Source organism: Malaclemys terrapin (genome assembly GCF_027887155.1).
Source record: "Malaclemys terrapin pileata isolate rMalTer1 chromosome 20 unlocalized genomic scaffold, rMalTer1.hap1 SUPER_20_unloc_2, whole genome shotgun sequence".
Lineage (NCBI taxonomy): Eukaryota > Metazoa > Chordata > Testudines > Emydidae > Malaclemys > Malaclemys terrapin.
This window is the reverse complement of record NW_026530189.1, coordinates 197,501-216,863: the sequence shown is the minus strand read 5'-3', so window position 1 is coordinate 216,863 and position 19,363 is coordinate 197,501. Positions and strand designations below refer to the sequence as shown.

The window sequence follows — 19,363 nt, the reverse complement described above, 5'->3', positions numbered from 1 at the left end:
GCGGGGACCGACCCGGCCGCGGGGGAGGCTGCGGGGAGACGGAGGCGCAGAGCCGCGGCTGGGGTCCCCGGATAGCCCCCCCCCCCCGAGCCAGCCGCGGCTGGGGTCCCCGGATAGCCAGCCCCCCCCCCCCCCCCCCCCCGAGCCAGCCGCGGCTGGGGTCCCCGGATAGCCAGCCCCCCCCCCCACCCCGAGCCAGCCGCGGCTGGGGTCCCCGGATAGCCAGCCCCCCCACCCCCAGCCAGCCGCGTCCCGGCACCGGGCGAGGGGTCCCCGGATAGCCAGACCCCCCCCCCCCCGAGCCAGCCGCGTCCCAGCCCTGGGCGACAGGTACCCGTATACCCAGCCCCTCCCCCCCAGCCAGCCGTGTCCCAGCCCTGGGCGAGGGGTCCCCGTGTACCCAGCCTCCACGCCCCACCCCAGAGCCAGCCGCATTCCAGCACCAGGGGAGGGGTACCCATATAACCAGCCACCCCAGAGTTGCCACATCCTGGCGCTGGGCAAGGGGTCCCCAGATCCCCACCCCAGAGGGGTCATATCGGCACCGGACGAGGGGTCCCCAGATCCCCAGCCCCCCCCACGCTCCACCCCAGAGAGGTTGCATCTCTGCTCAGCGCTGGGGTGTGTGTAGGGGGGTATGTGCTGGATTCAGGCGTCCACACACACACTGGCTGTTCTCATCTGACTCCCCCCTGCCCCCTCTCACAAGCTCACAGCCCCCGGCCCCACTCACAGGCCCAGCCTGCACTGTCTAGCTCCTGTTCGTTACTCTCCGGGCCGGTCCCGAGCCCCCCCAACACCCAGCCTGACCCCCCGCCGACACACGTCCCCATCACAGGGGGGCAGGGGAAACACCAGAGCTCCCTGACCCCCACATCCTGCTGTGCCCCCCACATGCCCCTTCTGCAACTGCCCCCCTATGCCCCTCCCCACAAACACACCCTGTACCCCTCACCCAGCCGCCCCCCACCCCGACCTACAACCCTGCATCACCCCCCCAGCCAGCCCCACTCACCTAACTACCCCCCTCACTTCCCCCCCACCCCCAACTCCACTCACCCAGACACTTCTGGCCCCATCTTGCCACCCTGCTGGGTCAAAGCATCGCCTGCGTGCTCGTGGGTTGGCTCCCGGCTGCCCCCCTGGCCTCGCTCGCTCTCCCCTGGTGCTGGGTGAGGGGTCCCTGGGGGCGAGGATCCCCACAGGGTCAGGGCGGGGGGAGGAGGGGGTGTCTTGGCCTGGAGCCCGGCTGGAAAATCCTTTTCACCAAATGGGTGAACACGAACTGAGTCACACGCCCGGTGGTGCGAGGAGGGGTGGCACACGCTGGTGCAAAGGGGGCGTCCGGGGCGGGGTCTCCCCAGGGGGCATCTGACCCCAAGTGACACCCCCCCTGCTTTCCAAGAGGCCCAACCACCCCACCTCCCACCCAGCCCTAGATTCGGCAGCAGCCCAAGCGTCAGCTCGGCTCAAGGACATTTGCCGGGATGTGGCGCAGAGACGGTGCCCGCGCCCGAAACACCCGAGCCGGGATGTGAGAGTCCTTGGGGGGTTGGGGGGGGAGGAGTGCAGAGCAAATCAAGGTGAATGCACAGCTTGGTGGGGGGGGCAGGGCGAGCAGGGGGCTGCGGGTTGGGAGTGAGGGGCACTGGCAGAGCTGGGGGGGTCAGGGCTGGGCTAGCAGGGGGCTGTGGGTCAGGAGTGAGGGGCACTGGCAGGGATGGGCTAGCAGGGGGCTGCGGGTCATGAGTGAGGGGCACTGGCAGGGCTGGGGGGGTCAGGGCTGGGCTGGCAGGGGCTGCGAGTCGGGAGTGAGGGGCACTGGCAGGGCTGGGGGGGTCAGGGCTGGACTGGCAGGGGCTGCGGGTCGGGAGTGAGGGGCACTGGCAGAGCTGGGGGGGCTGGTGGAGGCAGCGTTTCTGGCTCCCCTCCCAACATCAGGTTCGGGGGGGTGGGCTCCCTGCTGTGTCCCATCTGCGCCGGCAGATGGCGAGCAGCCGATTGGCCCTGCCAGGGAAGGGGGGGGAGGTCCCCGATGCCCTTGGAGGACGGGACATGGCGGGGCAGACATCTCCCCCATCCCCGCCACCAGAGACGCCCCCCTAGTCATTCCCTTGAGCTCTGGGCCAGGCCCCCTCCCCACTCTCTGCAGCCTGTGGGGAGATCTGGGGAGAGAGAACCCAGGAGTCCAGCATACCTGGTCCCCGCTCGGATGCCTGGCACCTGCCCTGCCACCCGGATGCCTGGGTTCTATCTCCAGCATGGTTGGGGTGAGGCGTCTGCACTATGGGGCGGGGCCGCCTCCTCGGGGGGGGGGGGGGGCAGAAACTTGCCCCCAAATATGGACCCCGTGTTCTCCTGGTTCCCTTCCGGGATCGCGGGAGGGGGGGGGGTGTCTCTGAGCTGCCTGCCGCACGGAGCTGACACCAGGGCTCCCAGCCAGATAGAACAGGACAGTGCCCTCCCCCCCCCCACCCACCCACCCCCGGCCCCAGCCAGACACTCCAGTACCGACCCCTGACCTGCTGACCCCTGACCCTCAGTGCCCCAAACCTCCATTCCCCCCGCACCCACTGCCAACTTCCTAGCCCCCCACCCTGACCCCCCAACATCAAACTACAGCTCCAACCTCCCCCTCCGGACTGACCCCCGCTTGCCAGCCAGACCCCCCCAGTGCTGGGGTCCTGCCTCCTCACTGTCCCACAGACCCAGCCCGGCCTGCGATCGGCCCAGGCAGACAGGGCCTGGGGGCGGCGTGCGGGAGGGCTGTGATTTGGGGGGGCTGTGACCCCGGGGGAGGTGGCGCACGGGGGGCTGTGACCCCGCGGGGAGGCATCTTACCTGGGGGCGTCAAAGCTGTCGTAGGATCCCACCGTGTAATGTCGGAAGAGGCGCTTGGCCTTGTCGCTCCGGCTCTCTGCGAGGGAATGGGGGGGTGAGCGTGGGGGGGGGGGCAGGCACCCCCCGGCCTCCCCCAGTTCCTGAACCCCCGCCCCCCCATCCCCATGCATCGGCTGCCCTCTGCCTGCCCCCATGCACCTTCTTTCTGCCCCCCTTCCCCCCAGCTTCCCCCCACTCCTGCTAGCCTCTGTCCCCCCCCAGGACCCCTCCCAAGACACGTTGTTTCCCCCAGAAACATTTCCCCCCTCAGCCACCAGGTGCCAGCAAAGGCTTGGTGCTAGCCATGCGGGGACGGACTGGGGAGATTGGTGGGGGGGGCACAGACACCATGGCCCTCCCCAAGAGGCCTGGCGGGGGAGGAGGCCCTGGGGGGCACAGAGTCAGCAGGGGGCAAAGGGAGACCAGGGAGCAGTGGGGAGGGGGGAGAAAGGTCTGAGTGGTGGGAAGCAGGAGGGAGGGGGAATTGGGGGGCAGCAGCTGCTGCGGGGGGCAGGGGGCTGGTACCTTGCTTTCCATCCTGTGTCTTGGTCTGCACCTCTTCCACGCAGTCCGAGGGGAACCAGCCGACCCGGCCCTTCACCTGCCCCTCCCAGAACCCGCCTTCGCCCACACTCAGCACTGCGGGGAGAGCGCGGGTCAGAGCGGGGCCCCCCGAAACCCTGTCCGCCCCCCTGTGCCCCCACACGGTCAGCACTGCAGGGAGAGCGCGGGTCAGAGCGGGGCCCCCCGAAACCGTGTCCACCCCCTGCGCCCCCACACGATCAGCACTGCGGGGAGAGCGTGGGTCAGAGCGGGGCCCCCCGAAACCGTGTCCACCCCCCTGCGCCCCCACACGATCAGCACTGCAGGCAGAGCGTGGGTCAGAGCGGGGCCCCCCGAAACCGTGTCCACCCCCTGCGCCCCCACACGATCAGCACTGCAGGGAGAGCGCGGGTCAGAGCAGGGCAGCCCAAAACTCCTGTCCACCCCCCTGCACCCCCATTTGCCCCCCTGTGCCCCAACAACCCCCAGCATCCCCGCAAACCTCCCATGGCTGGGACAGACTCTCCCCACCGAGCCCCCCCCAAACCCCTGCAGGCTCTGCCCCAAGAGGCACCACACCCCTCCCCCACAGAGAGCAAGCTTAGAACCCCACCACACGCCCTCCCCCCCACCCGCAGCGCCGCCTCTCAGCACAGAGCTGGGGAGAGAACCCAGGAGTCCTGACCCCCCCACACACACCACCCCACTGGACCCACTCCCTTCCCTGGGGACAGAACCCAGGTCCCAGTCCTGCACTCAGAGCACATGCCCCCTCCCCGAGATAGAACCCAGGCGTCCGGGCAGCCTACCCTTGATCTTCTCGCCCTTGCTGAGGGACAGCTCGCCCTCCGCCTGGGCCTGGTAGGGTTTCATAGCCATGAAGGTTCGGCCCGGCACGGCCGAGTAAAGCTTCCGCTTCATTCCCCGGCTGTTCAGGGTCCCGCCCGCCGCCGAGTCCCTGGGGAAACCGCTAGAACTGCAGAGAGACAGAGACGGCATAAACCCAGGAGTCCGGGCTCCCAGCCCCCCCAGCTCTAACCACTAGCCCCCACTCCCCTCCCCGAGCCGGGGAGAGAACCCAGGGTCCGGGCTCCCAGCCCCCGGCTCTAACGACTAGACCCCACTCCCCGCCCAGAGCAGGGGATAGAACCCAGGAGTCCGGGCTCCCAGTCCCCGGCTCTAACGACTAGACCCCACTCCCTGCCCAGAGCAGGGGATAGAACCCAGGAGTCCTGGCTCCCAGTCCCCCCGGCTCTAACCACTAGATCCCTCTCCCCTCTCAGAGCCGGGATAGAACCCAGGAATCCGGGCTTTCAGACCCGGCTCTAACCACTAGACCCCACTCCCCGCCCAGAGCTGGGGAGAGAGCCCAGGAATCCTGGCTCCCAGCCCTCCCCCCAACCACTAGACCCCACTCCCCACCCAGAGCTGGGAAGAAAACCCAGTCCCCCCTGCTCTAACCACTAGACCCCAATCCCCTCCCAGAGCCGGGGAGAGAACCCAGGCATCCGGGTACCTAGGGCGTCCACGCTGCTGCCTCTTGCCATCCTCAGGGTGGCGCCCACGGGAAGGGGAGCGGGTGCGGGCGCCGCGGGGGCTGCTGGCGCTGCGCAGGGTCCCTGTGGTGATCTTCGGGGCCTGCACAGCCACCGTGGCCGGCGGTGGGGGCGCAGTGGGAGAGCCGTACAGCATCCAGTCGGGCACGTTCATGCTGGTGTCACTGTTGGCCCGGAGGAGGAGGTGGGGGACCCCCAGGCTGCGCCCCCCGTCTCGGCGCCGGGCTGCATACTGCGGGGACTCCTGGAACGGGACTGCAGGGCACAGCGTAAGAGCAGGGCACCTGGGGGGGGGGCGGGGGGGGGACCCAGGCTTGCGGGGTGAGGAGGGTCAGTCAATCCTGGGTGGACATGCTGTGGAGGGAGCTCGGGGTGGGGCCAGACCCCAGAAAAGGGGGCTCTATCCCCAGCTCCGTGAGGTGCCAGCTATGGTAGATGTGGCTGGGGCTGGAGCCGCTGCCCTCATTGCCAATTCTGCCCCGGGGAGGGAGGCGTGAAGTTGCACCCTCTCCGATTTGCTGCCCTTCCCCACTGGCCCACCTCCTGGGGATGGGTAGCCAATCACAGGGGCTGAAGGAGGCAGGCAGCGCTCTCCCTCCCTGCCCCTCCCCCGCAAGCCAACCCCATTCTCATAGGAGGGGTGAGGCACTGCCCCCCAACACCAACCTGGGAGGGGGAACCCTACTAAAGCCCCCCCAGACCTTGGAGAGGGGGTGAAGACCCCAGGGGCTGCAGGAGGGAAGGTGGGGCTCGGGGGGGGACAGAAGTGATGGGGGCAGAATGTGGAGGGGAGGCTGGGGGTGGAACTGGAGGCAGGAGCAGAATTAAGGGGGGCTGGGGCGGAACTGGTGAGGGGCTGGGTGAGGGCAGAGTGAGTTGCTGAGCAGGGGAGGGGCAGATGTGGGGTGAGATCTCCTGCAGCAGGGGGTCCAGGTCGCCCTCCCCGATACAGACCACCTGCGGGGGTGAGGGTCAAACATCAAAACAGCCCCCTCCCCCCCCCGCTCTCGTATCTTGATTTTCTCATTGTCCCCTGACGGACGGGGTGTGACACCTGATTTTTTAACATTGCTCTCCACAGAGGGGGCTCTGGGGGTGTGTGGCCTGTGGATGGGGGTGGGGCTCTCCCTGGGGTGGGGACGTAGTCGGTGGCTGAATGCTGGGATCCCCCCGACTCACCCACGTCAGCATCCCGGTGGTTCTTGATCAGCTCCCCCAGCTCGAAGTTCCCGGCGATCACAGCCACCTGGGGGGCGGTTCGGGGTTCGGGGGAATGGATCAGAGATTTCCCCCCCGTTGCACGCCCCCCAGATCCCCCCCTGCACCCCTCAAGCCAGGCACCCTGCCCCACAACCTCCTCCCGCACGCCTCCATCCTGCACCCTCCCCTGCACCCCGCTGCACACCCCTCACCCTGCCCCCTCTCCCCCCACACACACATACCTGGAAAGGCGTCTGGCCGCTGTTGTTCTTAATCTCTTTGTTGGCCCCCCGGTAGAGCAGGATCCGGGCACAGCTTTCCTGTGGGAGGACGTGGCGTGAGATGGGGAGTGTTCTGGGGGGGGAGAGGACAGTGCGGGGGGTGGTTGTGCAGTGCGGGGGGGGGGGCACGGTCTCACACACACACCTTGTTGTACAGGGCACAGACATGCAGCGCCGTGTTCCCGGAAGCGTTCTGGGCCCCCGGCTCGGCCCCGTAGAAGAGCAGATGTTCCAGATGCTGGGAGTGCCCGTGCTGGCAGGCCTGGGGGGCAAGACAGAGACACACGTCAGCAAAGGTGTGGGGGGGCGTTGAATGGGACAGACCCCGCCCCACCCCCCTTTCCTCACACGGACTGGGCAGCTCTGGGCCAAGGGGTGGGTCAATGTGGGCTGGGGTTCCTGAAACGATATGGGGTCTGGAGGGGGGGGGGCAGAGGTCCCTATCAGAGGGTGGTCCTCGTCATGGGGGTGACCCTGTTGGTGTGGGGGCGGGATCTGGCACCATTGCAGGGGATCTGGCTGAGAGGGTCTCTTTTTCGGGTGTCCTCAATGGGTGAGTCCTGGGACCCACAGGGGGAGAGGCGATTCTTGATTTAGTCCCAAGTGGTGCACAGCATCTGCTCCAAGAGGTGAATGTAGCTGAACTGCTCGGTAATAGTGACCATAACGTAGTTAAATTTCACATCCTCGGGGGGTGGGGAGGAAAACACCAGAAAAAACCCACCGCAGTATTAACATTAAAATTAAAAAGTACAGTCGCAAGAGTGAAATGCCTGCAAACTGCAAGGAAACTTTTTTAAACCACCCTAATACAGGCTCACACTATATATACACCCCACATTCAAGAGACAGTAGGAGGACCAAAAAAATGCCACCATGGCTAAACATCAAAGCAAGAGAGGCGATTAGAGACAAAGAGACATCTTTTAAAAATTGAAAGTCAAATTTTCCTGAGGGAAAGAGAAAGGAACATAAACTCTGTGTCAAGTCAGGGGTAGAAGTATAATCAGGCCAAGACAGAAGTTGAAAGCAACTAGCAAAACACAAAAATTAAAAAAAAAAAATTGCTGTAAGTACATCGGAAGCGGGAAGCCTGGACAATCGAGGTGCTAAGGGAATACTCAAGGAAGACAAGGCCGTTGCGGAGAAGCTAAATGAATTCTTTGCGTCGGTCTTCACTGCAGAGGGTGTGAGGGAGATTCCCACACGTGAGCCATGCTTTTTAGGTAACAAATCTGAGGAACTGTCCCAGGCTGAGGTGTCAATAGAGGAAGTTTTGGAACAATTCCAGTAACAAGTCACAAGGACCAGACAGGAATCACCCGAGAGTTCGTAAGGATGTCAACTATGAAACTGCAGAAGCATGGACTATGGTATGTAACCTATCGCTGAAATCAGCTTCTCTACCAGGTCACTGGACGACAGCTAATGTAACATCAATTTTTTTAAAAGGCTCCAGAGGCGATCCCGGCAATGACAGGCCGTTAAGCCTGACTTCAGTAGCAAATTGGTAAAAATCTCTAGTAAAGAACAGAATGATCAGACACACGGATGAACATAATTTGTTGGGGAAGAGTCAACGCAGCTTTAGTAAAGGGAAATCGCGCCTCGCCAATCTATTAGGATTCTTTGAAGGGGTCAACGAATACGTGGACAAGGGGGATCCAGTGGATATGGTGTACTTAGATTTTCAGAAAGCCTTTGACAAGGTCCCTCACCAAAGGCTCTTAAGCAAAGTGAGCTGTCATGGGATACGAGGGAAACTCCTCTCACAGATCAGTCACTGGTTAAAGGATAGGAAAGGAAAAATAAGAATCAATTTTCACAGTGGAGAGAGGTAAATAGCGGGGGCCCCCAACGATCTGTACCGGGACCAGTGCTGTTTAACATACTCATAAATGAACAGGAAAAACGGGTGGCAAAGTCTGCAGACCATACAAAACTACTCAAGGTAGTTAAGTCCCAAGCAGACTGCGAAAAGCTACAAAAGGATCTCACAAGACTGAGTGACTGGGCAAGAAAATGGCAGATGAAATTCAGTATTGATAAATGCAAAGTAACACACACTGGAAAACAGAACCTCAACGCCACATCCAAAATGATAGGGTCTAAATTAGCTGTTACCACTCAAGGAAGAGATCTGGGAGTCATCGTGGATAGTTCTCTGAAAACGTCTGCTCAAAGTGCAGCGGCAGACAGAAAAGCGAACAGATTGTTAGGAACCATTAGGAATGGGATAGATAATAAGACAGAAAAGATCATAATGCCTCTATATAAATCTGTGGTCCGCCCACATCTTGAATACTGCGTGCAGTCCTGGTCGCCCTGTCTCAAAAAAAGATACATCGGAATTGGAAAAAGTAAAGAAGGATAACAAAAATGACTAAGGGTACGGAACGGCTTCCACGTGAGGAGAGATTGGGATTGCTCAGCTTGGAAAAGAGACAGTTAACAGCGGGGCGGGTACAACATTGATCTAGAAAATGGTGAATGGCGTGGAGAAAGGGAGTAGGGAAGTGTTATTTACCCCATTTTCGTAACACACAAATGAAGGGTCACCCAATGAAATTAACAGGCGGACGGTTTAAAACAAACCGAGAACTGAGTAGTTCTTCAGGCAACGCACAGTCAACCTGTGGAACTCCTTGCCAGGGGATGTGGTGAAGGCCAAAAGTAGAACTGGGGTTCAAAAAAGAGCTAGATACATTCACGGAGGGTAGTCCATCAATGGCGATTAGCCAAAATGGTGCGGGGGGCAAGTCCATGCTCTGGGTGTCCCTAAACCTCTGACTGCCGGGAGCTGGGACTGGACGACAGGGGATGGATCACCCGAGAGGTTCCCTGTCTCGGGTTGTCTTTGTAGGGAAGGGGGTGTCCCCGTCTGCGGGCTCTGACCTGGTGGATCTCCTGCCAGCCATTCTCGTCCATGGTGCCGATGTGGGCCTGGTTGTAGAGCAGCAGCTCGCAGCAGCGTGGGTCGCCCCCCACCATGGCCGTGTGGTACAGGGGGGTGAGGCCCCTACGGTCCTTGTAGTTGGGGGAGCCCCCAAGGTCCAGCAACGCCTGGGGAGGCGAGGAGCAAAGATGTGAGCGGGGGAGTGAGATGGGTTGGCAATGTCCACCCAGGCACACTGCAGACACTGTACGCCCACCGCATCAGCGTACGTGGCACACATAGCGCCGCGCACTGAATACGCACTGCACAGCACACACTGCATTCTCTGCATGCCCACTGCCTCATCGCTCACTGCACAGCACACACTGTATTTGCTGCGTGCTCTCTGAGTCAGCACACACTGCGTTCGCTGCGTGTCCACTGCATCTGCACACACTGCACAGCACACACTGCTGACACTACATGCCCAGTTGCCAGCACATAGTGCACTGCACACCCACAGCATGCATTGCATACACTACACTGCATATGCACGACACACACTATTCGCTGCATGCCCACTGGCAGCACTCAGGACACATCCATCCCACACTGCGCACACCCAGCACACCCTGCATACTCACTGCACACGCAGCATTGCACGTGCAATTCACTGTCGCAGCATGCCCACTGTGCCGGCCCACACTGCACTGCATGAGCACTGCGTGCCCCCCATGTCATCTTTATTCCAAGACAAAAAGGACTCGGTTAATGCAGAGCCCTGGTTGCCTGGGTCCAGAGCAACAAACACGGTGACACTCACACCTCTGACAGCCAGGGAATGCCATGGTACGGTTCGTGCCCACGACGACTGCCTGGGTATAAGTCAAGCTGGTAGAATCTCTCAACCTTAAGAAATGCTGGGGTGTTTCCAGGGGACTGTGTCTGCACACCCCCGGTGCCTCCCCCCCCCAAGGCACAGCACGTTACCAGGGCACCCGAGTAACCAGATTTGAGAGCACTAAGAAGAGTCATTCTTGAAACAGAAACAGCTTGCCCGCCTTAGCTATAGCAGAACGGGTGTGCCGCAGTAATACACAAACACACACACACAGACCAACACTCGCCGCCCCATCACACGCTACACACATCTGCTTCGTCCACACTGTGGGCGCACCACAATGACGCCCACTGCAACAACCTGCCCAGCGCACACTGCACCTGTACTGCTCACGCACTGCAACGCACACTGCAACTGTACTGCACGCGCACTGCAACAATGCCCACTGCAACAACCTGCCCACCGCACACTGTGTGTGCGCACACTGCATCTGTGTACTGCACGCGCACTGCAACAACGGCCACTGCACGCTGTGTATGTGCACACTGCACTCATGTACTGCTCACGCACTGCAACGCACGCTGCAACTGTACTGCACGCGCACTGCAACAATGCCCACTGCAACAACCTGCCCACCAAACGCTGCGTGTGTGCACACACTGCAACAACCTGCAAGCTGCAGTAACACAGTCCCATCTACACAGCACCTGCTGTCCGCACAGATCCTTTAGGCACACTCATCCCATTCTGGGCCCCCCAGCGCCCGGTGCAGGCCGCCCCGATGCAGCGCGGTGAGGGGACGGGGCGGGTTCTGTACCGTCAGGGCTCCATAGCGCCGGGTGCAAACTGCCCGGTGCAGCGCGGTGGCACCGTCCCGTGCCCGGAAATCAATGTGCGCGCCCCCAAGGCAGAGCAGCCGGATCACGTCGACGGTCCCCTCCAGCTGGGCAGCCAGCGTCAGCGGGGTCTCTGCAGGGGAAGAGCACAGGACGGGTGAAACCGCCGAGGCGGGGAGGGCGGGACAAAGGAAGCCCCCGCCCCCTCCCTGCACCCGGCTGCACACCCCCAGGCCCCTGTCCCTACACTCACCCCCCGTGTCCGAGTCGTGGTAGTTGGGGTCCAGGCCCTTGTCCAGAAGCCGCGCCACCTTCTCCGCCGCCCCATGCTGCACGTACTCCAGGAACTTCTTCAGGCCAGTCTGTGGGGTGGGGGTGGGGGAGCAGGGACAAGTGAGAGACTGGGGGGGTTTTGGGGGCAGATGGCTCTGGGGCTGCAGCACATGCACCGGACCAGGTTCTCCGGACGGCGGCTGGGTGACGACAGAGGGCACTGCTGGGTCAGCACGGGGGGTACCAGGCCGCCAGCCCTGGTACCAAGCTGGGGCAGACAGGGGTGAGTGGGTGGCAGGGAGGGGGAATGCTGGGGAGGGACAATGGGGTGGGGCACCGTGGGCGTGGCTGTGGCCAGGGGGCGAGGCCAGGTGGGTGGGGCTGTGGCCAGGGGGCGGGGCCAGGTCACTCACCTTGGTGTGCAGTTTCGCCAGCTGCTTCTCGTCCAGGTTGGTCTGTTTGTAAACCCGAGTCTTGTAGCGGAACTGGCCGGGGGGGGGAGGGGAAAGGGGCGGGGTCACCTCAGCTGGAGATGCTGACCCTGCGACCCCAAAGCCCCTCCCCCTCTCACATAGCCCCTCCCCTGTGCCTACGGCCTCGCCCGCAAAGCCTGCAGCCCCTCCCCTTCCCACAAGGCACCTCTCCCTTGTTTCCAGAGCCCCGCCTCCTCCCACAAAGCCCCTCCCCTTGTGCCCAGAACCCCCCTCCTCCCTCAAGGCCCCTCCCCTTGCACCTGTAGCCTCTCCCCTTCCCACCAAGCCTCTCCCCCCAGGGCACCTCGAGGTAGGGCACGCCCTTCTCAAAGCTCTGGGGGTAGTCCCGCAGCAGCCGCTCCTCGTCCAGGAACTTGGCGTCCCGCCCGTTGGTGGCCGGCTGGAAGAGCCCGTAGTTCAACACGTCCTTCAGGCTCTCGTTCAGGGTGCAGAGGATCTGCTGTTTGGCCACCCAGATGGCCGCGTCAGGGTTGAACCGCAGGCATTTCTGGGAAGGGGGCAGGGGGCAGAGAGTGGGCAGGGAGGCCTGAGTCCGCGGGGGGGAGGGGGGAGCAGCGTGGAGCATGGCGATGCAACCACATCTGGGGTGGGGGGATGCTTAGATGGGGACCCCTCCCCCGGCTCCGGGAAGCAGCCCCTCTGGGGTGGGGCCCAGAGGCTGAGTAGACAGGGACCCCTTGTTGGTGCTGGGCCGTAGCCCCTCTGCAGTGAGGAGCTGGTTATACGGGGACCCCTCACCTGGAGCTGAGATGCACTGGCTCTGGGGTGGGGATGCGGGGACTGCGTATACGGGGACCCCTTGCCTGGCACTGAGCCATGGCCCCTCTGGGGTGGAGCTCTGGGGCTGGTTATACGGGGACCCCTCGCCCTGCTCTGGGATGCGGCCCCTCTGGGCTGGGGTGCAGGGACTGCGTATACGGGGACCCCTCGACTGGCGCTGAGACACGGCCCCTCTGGGGTGGGGCGCTGGGGCTGAATATACGGGGACCCCTCACCGGGGCTCTCCTCCCTCCTTAGCAGGTGGTACTCTGCCAGCCCCCCTTCCCTGGGAATGCTGCCTCTCGCCGGGCTGGGTCTCTACCCAGTCAACCCTCTGTGGGTTCGGCCTGCTCAGTCTGTCCCTGAGCCTGGGGCACTGGGCCCGTATGTGGCCCTTTTGGCCACAGTGGTAGCAGCCCATGTCCCATGGGTCCCCTTGAGTGGGTCGGATGGTCCTGATGCCGGATGTTCCCCTCTGATGGGGTTTTTCTGTATTTTCCCACGGGGAGGTCCCATGGTGACTCTCTCTCTGCGTTGTGGTGGGATTGCTCCTTTGGGACTCCTCCCTTTTATCTCCTGACCGGCTCTTTACGAACTCATCGGCCAGCCGGCCTGCCTGTCGCGGGTTCTCTGGCTTTCTGTCCACCAACCACAGCCTCAGGTCAGATGGGCACCGCTCATACAGTTGCTCCAGTACCAGCAGTTTAATCAGGTCCTCCTTCGTCTGGGCCCCACCAGCCCACTTGCTGGCGTATCTTTCCATGCGGGCGGCTAGTTGCAGATATGAGATCTCAGGGGTTTTATCTTGACTCCGGAACCTTTCCCGGTACATCTCAGGAGTCAGCCCAAACTCTCGTAGCAGGGCCTTTTTGAATAGTTCGTAGTCCCCTTTCTCTGCCTCTCCCAGTTGGCGGTACAATGCCACGGATTTGGGGTCCAGTAAGGGGGTAAGGACCCGGAGTCTGTCCGCGGGATCCACCTGGTGCAGCTCGCAGGCCGTCTCAAAGGCCTCCAGGAAGTCATCCATGTCCTCCCCCTCCTTGTATGGGGCCATGATGCACTTATCAAAGCTCCGTGCAGTCCTGGGTCCCCCCTCACTCACCGCAGCCGGGGGTTCGCTGCCCTTCAATCTCGCCAGTTCCAGGTCATGCTGACGCTGTCTCTCATTCTCCTGTCTCTGTCTCTCATTCTCCTCCCGTTCCTGCTGACGCTCTCTCTCTTCACGCTGATGCTGTCTCTCTTTCTCCTCCCGTTCACGCTGATGCTGTCTCTCTTTCTCCTCCCGTTCATGCTGTCTCTGTCTCTCTTTCTCCTCCCGTTCATGCTGTCTCTGTTGTTCACGATCCTCCAGCTCTCTCAGTTTTAGCTCTTTCTCCCATTCCAGCCAATTCCGCTCCCCGGATGCCGAACGTCGCCGGGAGGATCCTCTGCTGGCCGGCGAGCTTTGCCGGGGGGACCCCCTGCTGGCCGGGGGGGCCACGGAGCCTTCGGTATTTGCTGGGCTCCTCCCCACCCTTCCCCTAGGCATAGGAAGGAGGGGTCTCGGGACGCCCTCAGCAGCCGGCTGACCACTCCCAGCTGGGACAGACACTGGTGCCTGCGCTGCATTTGCCAGGCTGCTTCCCTGAGACACAGGGATCAGTTCATTCGCGCGATCTTCTGCCTCCAGCTGGGCAATGAGCTGTTCTTTGGTGAGCCTCCCAATGCGCAGCCGCCTCTGCTTGCACAGCTCCACCAGGTCGCTCTTAAGCCGCTTGGCATACATCTTCCTGCTGGCCACTCACCGGCCTGTGTGCTCACAGCTCCCCACAGTTCCCAGGGGGCCCCCTAGTGTGCCAGCCCTTCTCGAGGTCACCACCTCTCTGCCAGGGTCGAGCTGCAGACTCCTCCGCCCCTGGGACCACTCGCTGCAATCCCCCCGGGGGACCCTGTTACTGCAAAAGTCCTTCTCGCTGGTCACACACTCCCAGGGGTAATAACCGTCTCTCTCTTACTCTTCAGCCGGCCTGGTCCCCGTCAATCCCCCTTCGTTTTACTGCTCCCCAGTCACTTACTGCAGGAAGCGCCGTCCACGGGGTGCAGTAGATCCCACCGCTGCCACCAGTTGTTGCGGAGTATTAGGGGACTCAGGGCCCTGCACCCCCGGCTTCCTGCGATTCACCATGACTCTCAGCCAGCCAGTAAAGCAGAAGGTTTATTTGGATGACAGGAATACAGTCCAAGACAGGTCTTGCAGGCACAGACAACAGGGACCCCCTCAGTTAGGTCCATCTTGGGGTCCCCGGGCATCCCAGCCCAGCCCCCCTTGGGAGGTCAGAGCCATCTCTGCCCCCCAGCCCTCTCTCCCTGCCTGCTTCCAGCACTCTCCTTCAGCGACCCCTCCCACAGCCTTTGTTCAGTTTCCCGGGCCCGGAGTCACCTGGCCTCCAACCCCTTCCTGGGTTCTCATGTTACACACTCAGGTATGCGCCCTCGGGCAGATCCCATCCTGCAATGCAGACCATCCTAGTCACACTCCCCTGTCAGCATTCACAGACCACAGTGAGAACAGGCCCAGTTCGTCACAGGATGCGGGGACTGCGTATACGGGGACCCCTTGCCTGGCACTGAGCCATGGCCCCTCTGGGGTGGAGCTCTGGGGCTGGTTATACGGGGACCCCTCGCCCTGCTCTGGGATGCGGCCCCTCTGGGCTGGGGTGCAGGGACTGCGTATACGGGGACCCCTCGCCTGGCGCTGAGACACGGCCCCTCTGGGGTGGGGCGCTGGGGCTGAATATACGGGGACCCCTCACCGGATGCTGGGACGCAGACCCTCTGGGGTGGTGGGACGCGGGTACTGCGTATATGGGGACCCCTCGCCTGGCGCTGAGACACGGTCCCTCTGGGGTGGGACGCAGGGGCTGCGTATACGGGGACCATTTGCTGGGTGCTGGGACGTGGCCCCTGGGATGTGGCCCCTCTGGGGTGGGACGCAGGGGCTGCGTATACGGGGACCATTTGCTGGGTGCTGGGATGTGGCCCCTCTGGAGTGGGACGCGGGGGCTGCGTATATGGGGACCCTTCGCCGGGTGCTGAGACGCGGCCCCACTGGGGTGGGACGGTTTACAGGGGGCCCCTCGCCCGGTGTTGACTGTGAGGGAAGCGCCCCCCCCTGCTGGGACCCCACCCCATTCCCTACAGCTGAGGCCCCCTAGTGGGAGCCTGTCCCAGCCCCCCACGGTTGCCCCCCACCCCCCAGGCCCAGGCAGGGGCCTAGGCAACCGGCAGTGCCAGCAGAAGCGGACCCGTCGCCAGGGAGATGACAATGGGTGATCCATAGCAACCGTTTCCATGGTGCGCCCATGAGCAGAGAGGGGATAGATTTGGGGGGCGGGAGCCCCCCCGAGTGCCCAGGGCAAGAATGGAGCCCACCCCCTGCCTGTGCGGGAGGGGGGGTCAGAGACAGGGCCCAAGCGAGGGGGAGAGGGCACATGACAGACGGGGGGGCTGGGGCCCAGGGGGAAGGGAGGCAGGCGCCCGCAGGGGGCACAGCTCCCTGCACTGCGGCTGCCCCCCCCCCAGCCCCAGATCAAAGGGCCCGGCGGTGGGAGGGGGGTTCGGCTGACGCTGGCTCCGTGCCCTGAATTCTCAGCTAAGGGGGGGGGTGACTTTGTTCCAGATCCTGCTGAGTTCGGGATTCATCCAGTTCCGCTAATGACCCCCCCAGGGAACGGGGGGGGAGGGGAGAAGGGGGAAGGGGAGCGGGGAATGGGTGGGGGAGGGGAGAAAGGAGCTGTAAGGGGGGGGAGATATAAGGACAGAAGAAAGGCGGAGATGGGGGAGGGGCGTGGGGAGGATGGGGGGAGGCTGGGGGAGGGGAAGGGGGAGCGGAGAAGCTGCGGGGGGGAGGGGGCTAGTCGGGAGGAGGAGGAGCTGGGGTAATTCTCCCACCCACCCCCCCTTTTGTGGGGTAAAGAGAAAGGGGCATTTTCCATGGAGGACCCTCCTCTCTGGCTCTTTCCTCCCCCCCCCATGCACGGTGACCCCCCCCCATATCCCCGTCGTCGGGGGCAGGTTGGGGAGCCCCCCCCAGCCAAGCCCCCCCCTCACCGTCTGGTTCAGGTCGGGGATGCCGATCCGAAAGACCATCATACTGAAGCGGGCGGCGTCGGGCACCGACATGGGAGGCCCCTGGGTCCTGCGGTCCAGGGGGCCGGGGCTAGCGCCGGGGGGGCCGTCGCGGGAGCTTTCGGAGTCCGACTCCCCCTCGGGATACTCCGAGACCCTCTCCTCCTCGCTGGACCCGGGGCTCCGGGGCATCGTCCCGCATCACAGGCCAGCTGGTGGGGGGCAGGAAGGGGCAGAGAGAGAGATGGGGGGATCAGCACGGGGGGCAGAGAGCGGCAGGCTGCCCTCCCCCACGCGGACCCATGCACTGAGCCATAAACCCGGGCCCCTCTGCTCTCCCCTGCCCCCCTCTGCTCTCCCCTGCCCCCCTCTGCTCTCCCTGACCCCCCCACAGCCCCGCCAGTCCTGGCGGGTGACTTTGTGGGTCCTTGTCCCAGTTCCGCTCAGCGCCTGGGACCCAGCAATCTGGAGCAGCCCCTCCCAGAGTCCCGCCCCCCCCACGCCGTGGGACATCTGCCCCACTTTCCTCGCTCTCGCCACTGGCTAAAATTAGCCCGGGAAGGACGGAGGAATCGGAGCGGTCAGAGCCCTGGCCCGAACTCCGCTACCCCCCTCCGAAAGACAGCTGCCTCTGGGTGGGGGCTGGGTACACTGGGGACCCCTCGTCCGGTGCTGGGACGCGGCCCCTCTGGGGTGGGGGCTGGGTATACGGGGACCCCTCACCCGGTGCTGAGACGCGGCCCCTTTGGGGTGGGGGCTGGGTATACGGGGACCCCTCTCCCGGTGCTGAGACACGGCCCCTCTGGGGTGGGGGCTGGGTATACGGGGACCCCTCACCCGGTGCTGAGACATGGCCCCTCTGGGGTGGGATGCAGGGGGCTAGGTAAATGGAGACCCCTCACCCGGCGCTGGGACGCAGCCCCTCTGGGGTGGAGGCTGGGATACGGGGACCCCTCACCCGGCGCTGGGACACAGCCCCTCTGGGGTGGGGGCTGGGTATACGGGGACCCCTCGCCCGGCGCTGAGATAACATTCTGGGGATCTCAGACTCGTATCTCCCAGCCAGGCACAGACCCTAACGGTGTCAGCAGCCCCACCCCATGGGAACTTCCCTGGGAAGGATCCTGGGGACGGATGTCAGGCTGTGCAAACGGGAGGGAAGATGAGATACATGCACAGACAGACAGACACAGACAGACATGTGTAGAGAGATGGGTGCGGGGAGGGAGGGAGGGAGGGAGGATGGATGTTGGGAGGATGGATGAAGGAGGGAGGGAGGGACGGAGGGATGGATGGAAAATGGATGGAGGGATGATGGAGAGAGGGGTGCGCGCAGGGGCAGAGGAACAGACACAGAGCACAGGGACGGAGGGAGGGATGGATGGAGGGAGGGGTGCACACAGGGGCAGAGGGACAGACACAGGGCGCAGGGAGGGAGGGATGGAGGAAGAGATGATGGAGGGATGGAGGGGTGCACACAGGAGTGGAGGGACAGACACAGGGTGCAGGGACGGAGGGATGGATGTTGGGAGGATGGAGGGAGGGAGGGATGGAGGATGGACGGAGGGATGGATGGAGGGATGGAAGAAGGATGGATGATAGAGGGAAGATGGATGGATGTTGGGAGGATGGACGGAGGGAGGGACGGAAGGATGATGGAGGGAGGGATGCATGGATGGAGGATGGATGGATGTTGGGAGGGAGGGAGGGAGAGGTGCACACAGGGGCAGAGGGACAGGCACAGGGATGGAGGGATGGATGGATGGAGGGAGGGATGGAGGGAGGATGGAGGGAGGGGTATGCACAGGAGCGGCGGGACAGATACAGGGCGCAGGGATGGAGGGAGGGATGGAGGATGGACAAGGGAGGGATGGAGGGAGGGAGGGGTGCGCACGGATGGATGGATGGATGGATGTTGGGAGGATGGATGGAGGGAGGGAGGATGGAGGACATTGGGAGGATGGAGGGAGGGAGGGAGGGAGGATGGATGGGTGCGCACAGGGGCGGAGGGATGGATGGAGGATGGAGGGAGGGACGGAAGGCGGGATTATGGAGGGATGGAGGGGTACGCACGGGGTGGAGGGACAGACACAGGGTGCAGGGGCGGAGGGATGGAAGGAGGATGGAGAGAGGATGGATGGATGTTGGGAGGATGGATGGAAGGATGATGGAGGGAGGGAGGATGGAGGGGTGCGCACAGGGGCGGAGGGATGGAGGGAGGGACGAAGGGAGGGATGATGGAGTGAGGGGTGCGCACGGGACGGAGGGACAGACACAGGGTGCAGGGATGGAGGGAGGGAGGGAGGGCCGTGCATACGGACAGACAGGCCCCTCGCACCCCCAGTTCACTCTATGCACCCCCCGGGTCCCTGAGTGCAATTCGGAGGCTCGTTTTCCACCCCAGCTGGGCCTGGGGGGGGATTATAACTGACCCATGCACCCCTCCACCCCCACCCCCACCCGCACCCCTGCCTCCCCTCCCCCAACTGGCTTTGGCCTCTGCCCCCCCCCAAGACACCTAAGACTTCTCCAGTGACAGTACAGCCCCCCACAGCTTCACCCCCCATGACAGCTCAGAGCCCCCCCTGCACCCCCCATGACAGCTCAGTCCTTCCCCCCCTCCAGCCACTAACCTCCCCACCCGTGCAAAGGCCGTGCAAATATCCTGCCCCCCCATGTGCCTCGGGGACCAGCCCCCCCGACCCACATACCTCAAGT

At 63.4% G+C, this 19,363-nt stretch overlaps 1 protein-coding gene across 1 annotated transcript in view; it reads right to left on the bottom strand.

The window, feature by feature from the left end:
- SHANK1 (SH3 and multiple ankyrin repeat domains 1) overlaps positions 1 to 19,363 on the bottom strand; it is a 49,117-nt gene that overhangs the window by 19,167 nt on the left and 10,587 nt on the right. Inside the window, exons 2-14 of the mRNA XM_054014989.1 lie at positions 16,628 to 16,857; positions 12,063 to 12,266; positions 11,699 to 11,770; positions 11,266 to 11,374; positions 10,994 to 11,145; positions 9,356 to 9,523; positions 6,606 to 6,722; positions 6,422 to 6,499; positions 6,159 to 6,225; positions 4,940 to 5,234; positions 4,233 to 4,399; positions 3,406 to 3,519; positions 2,842 to 2,917 (exon numbers count right to left, since the gene is read on the bottom strand). Of these exons, the coding sequence (XP_053870964.1) occupies positions 2,842 to 2,917; positions 3,406 to 3,519; positions 4,233 to 4,399; positions 4,940 to 5,234; positions 6,159 to 6,225; positions 6,422 to 6,499; positions 6,606 to 6,722; positions 9,356 to 9,523; positions 10,994 to 11,145; positions 11,266 to 11,374; positions 11,699 to 11,770; positions 12,063 to 12,266; positions 16,628 to 16,837 (1,829 nt within the window). The 5' untranslated portion in view covers positions 16,838 to 16,857. The remainder of the gene's footprint in view (positions 1 to 2,841; positions 2,918 to 3,405; positions 3,520 to 4,232; positions 4,400 to 4,939; positions 5,235 to 6,158; positions 6,226 to 6,421; positions 6,500 to 6,605; positions 6,723 to 9,355; positions 9,524 to 10,993; positions 11,146 to 11,265; positions 11,375 to 11,698; positions 11,771 to 12,062; positions 12,267 to 16,627; positions 16,858 to 19,363) is intronic.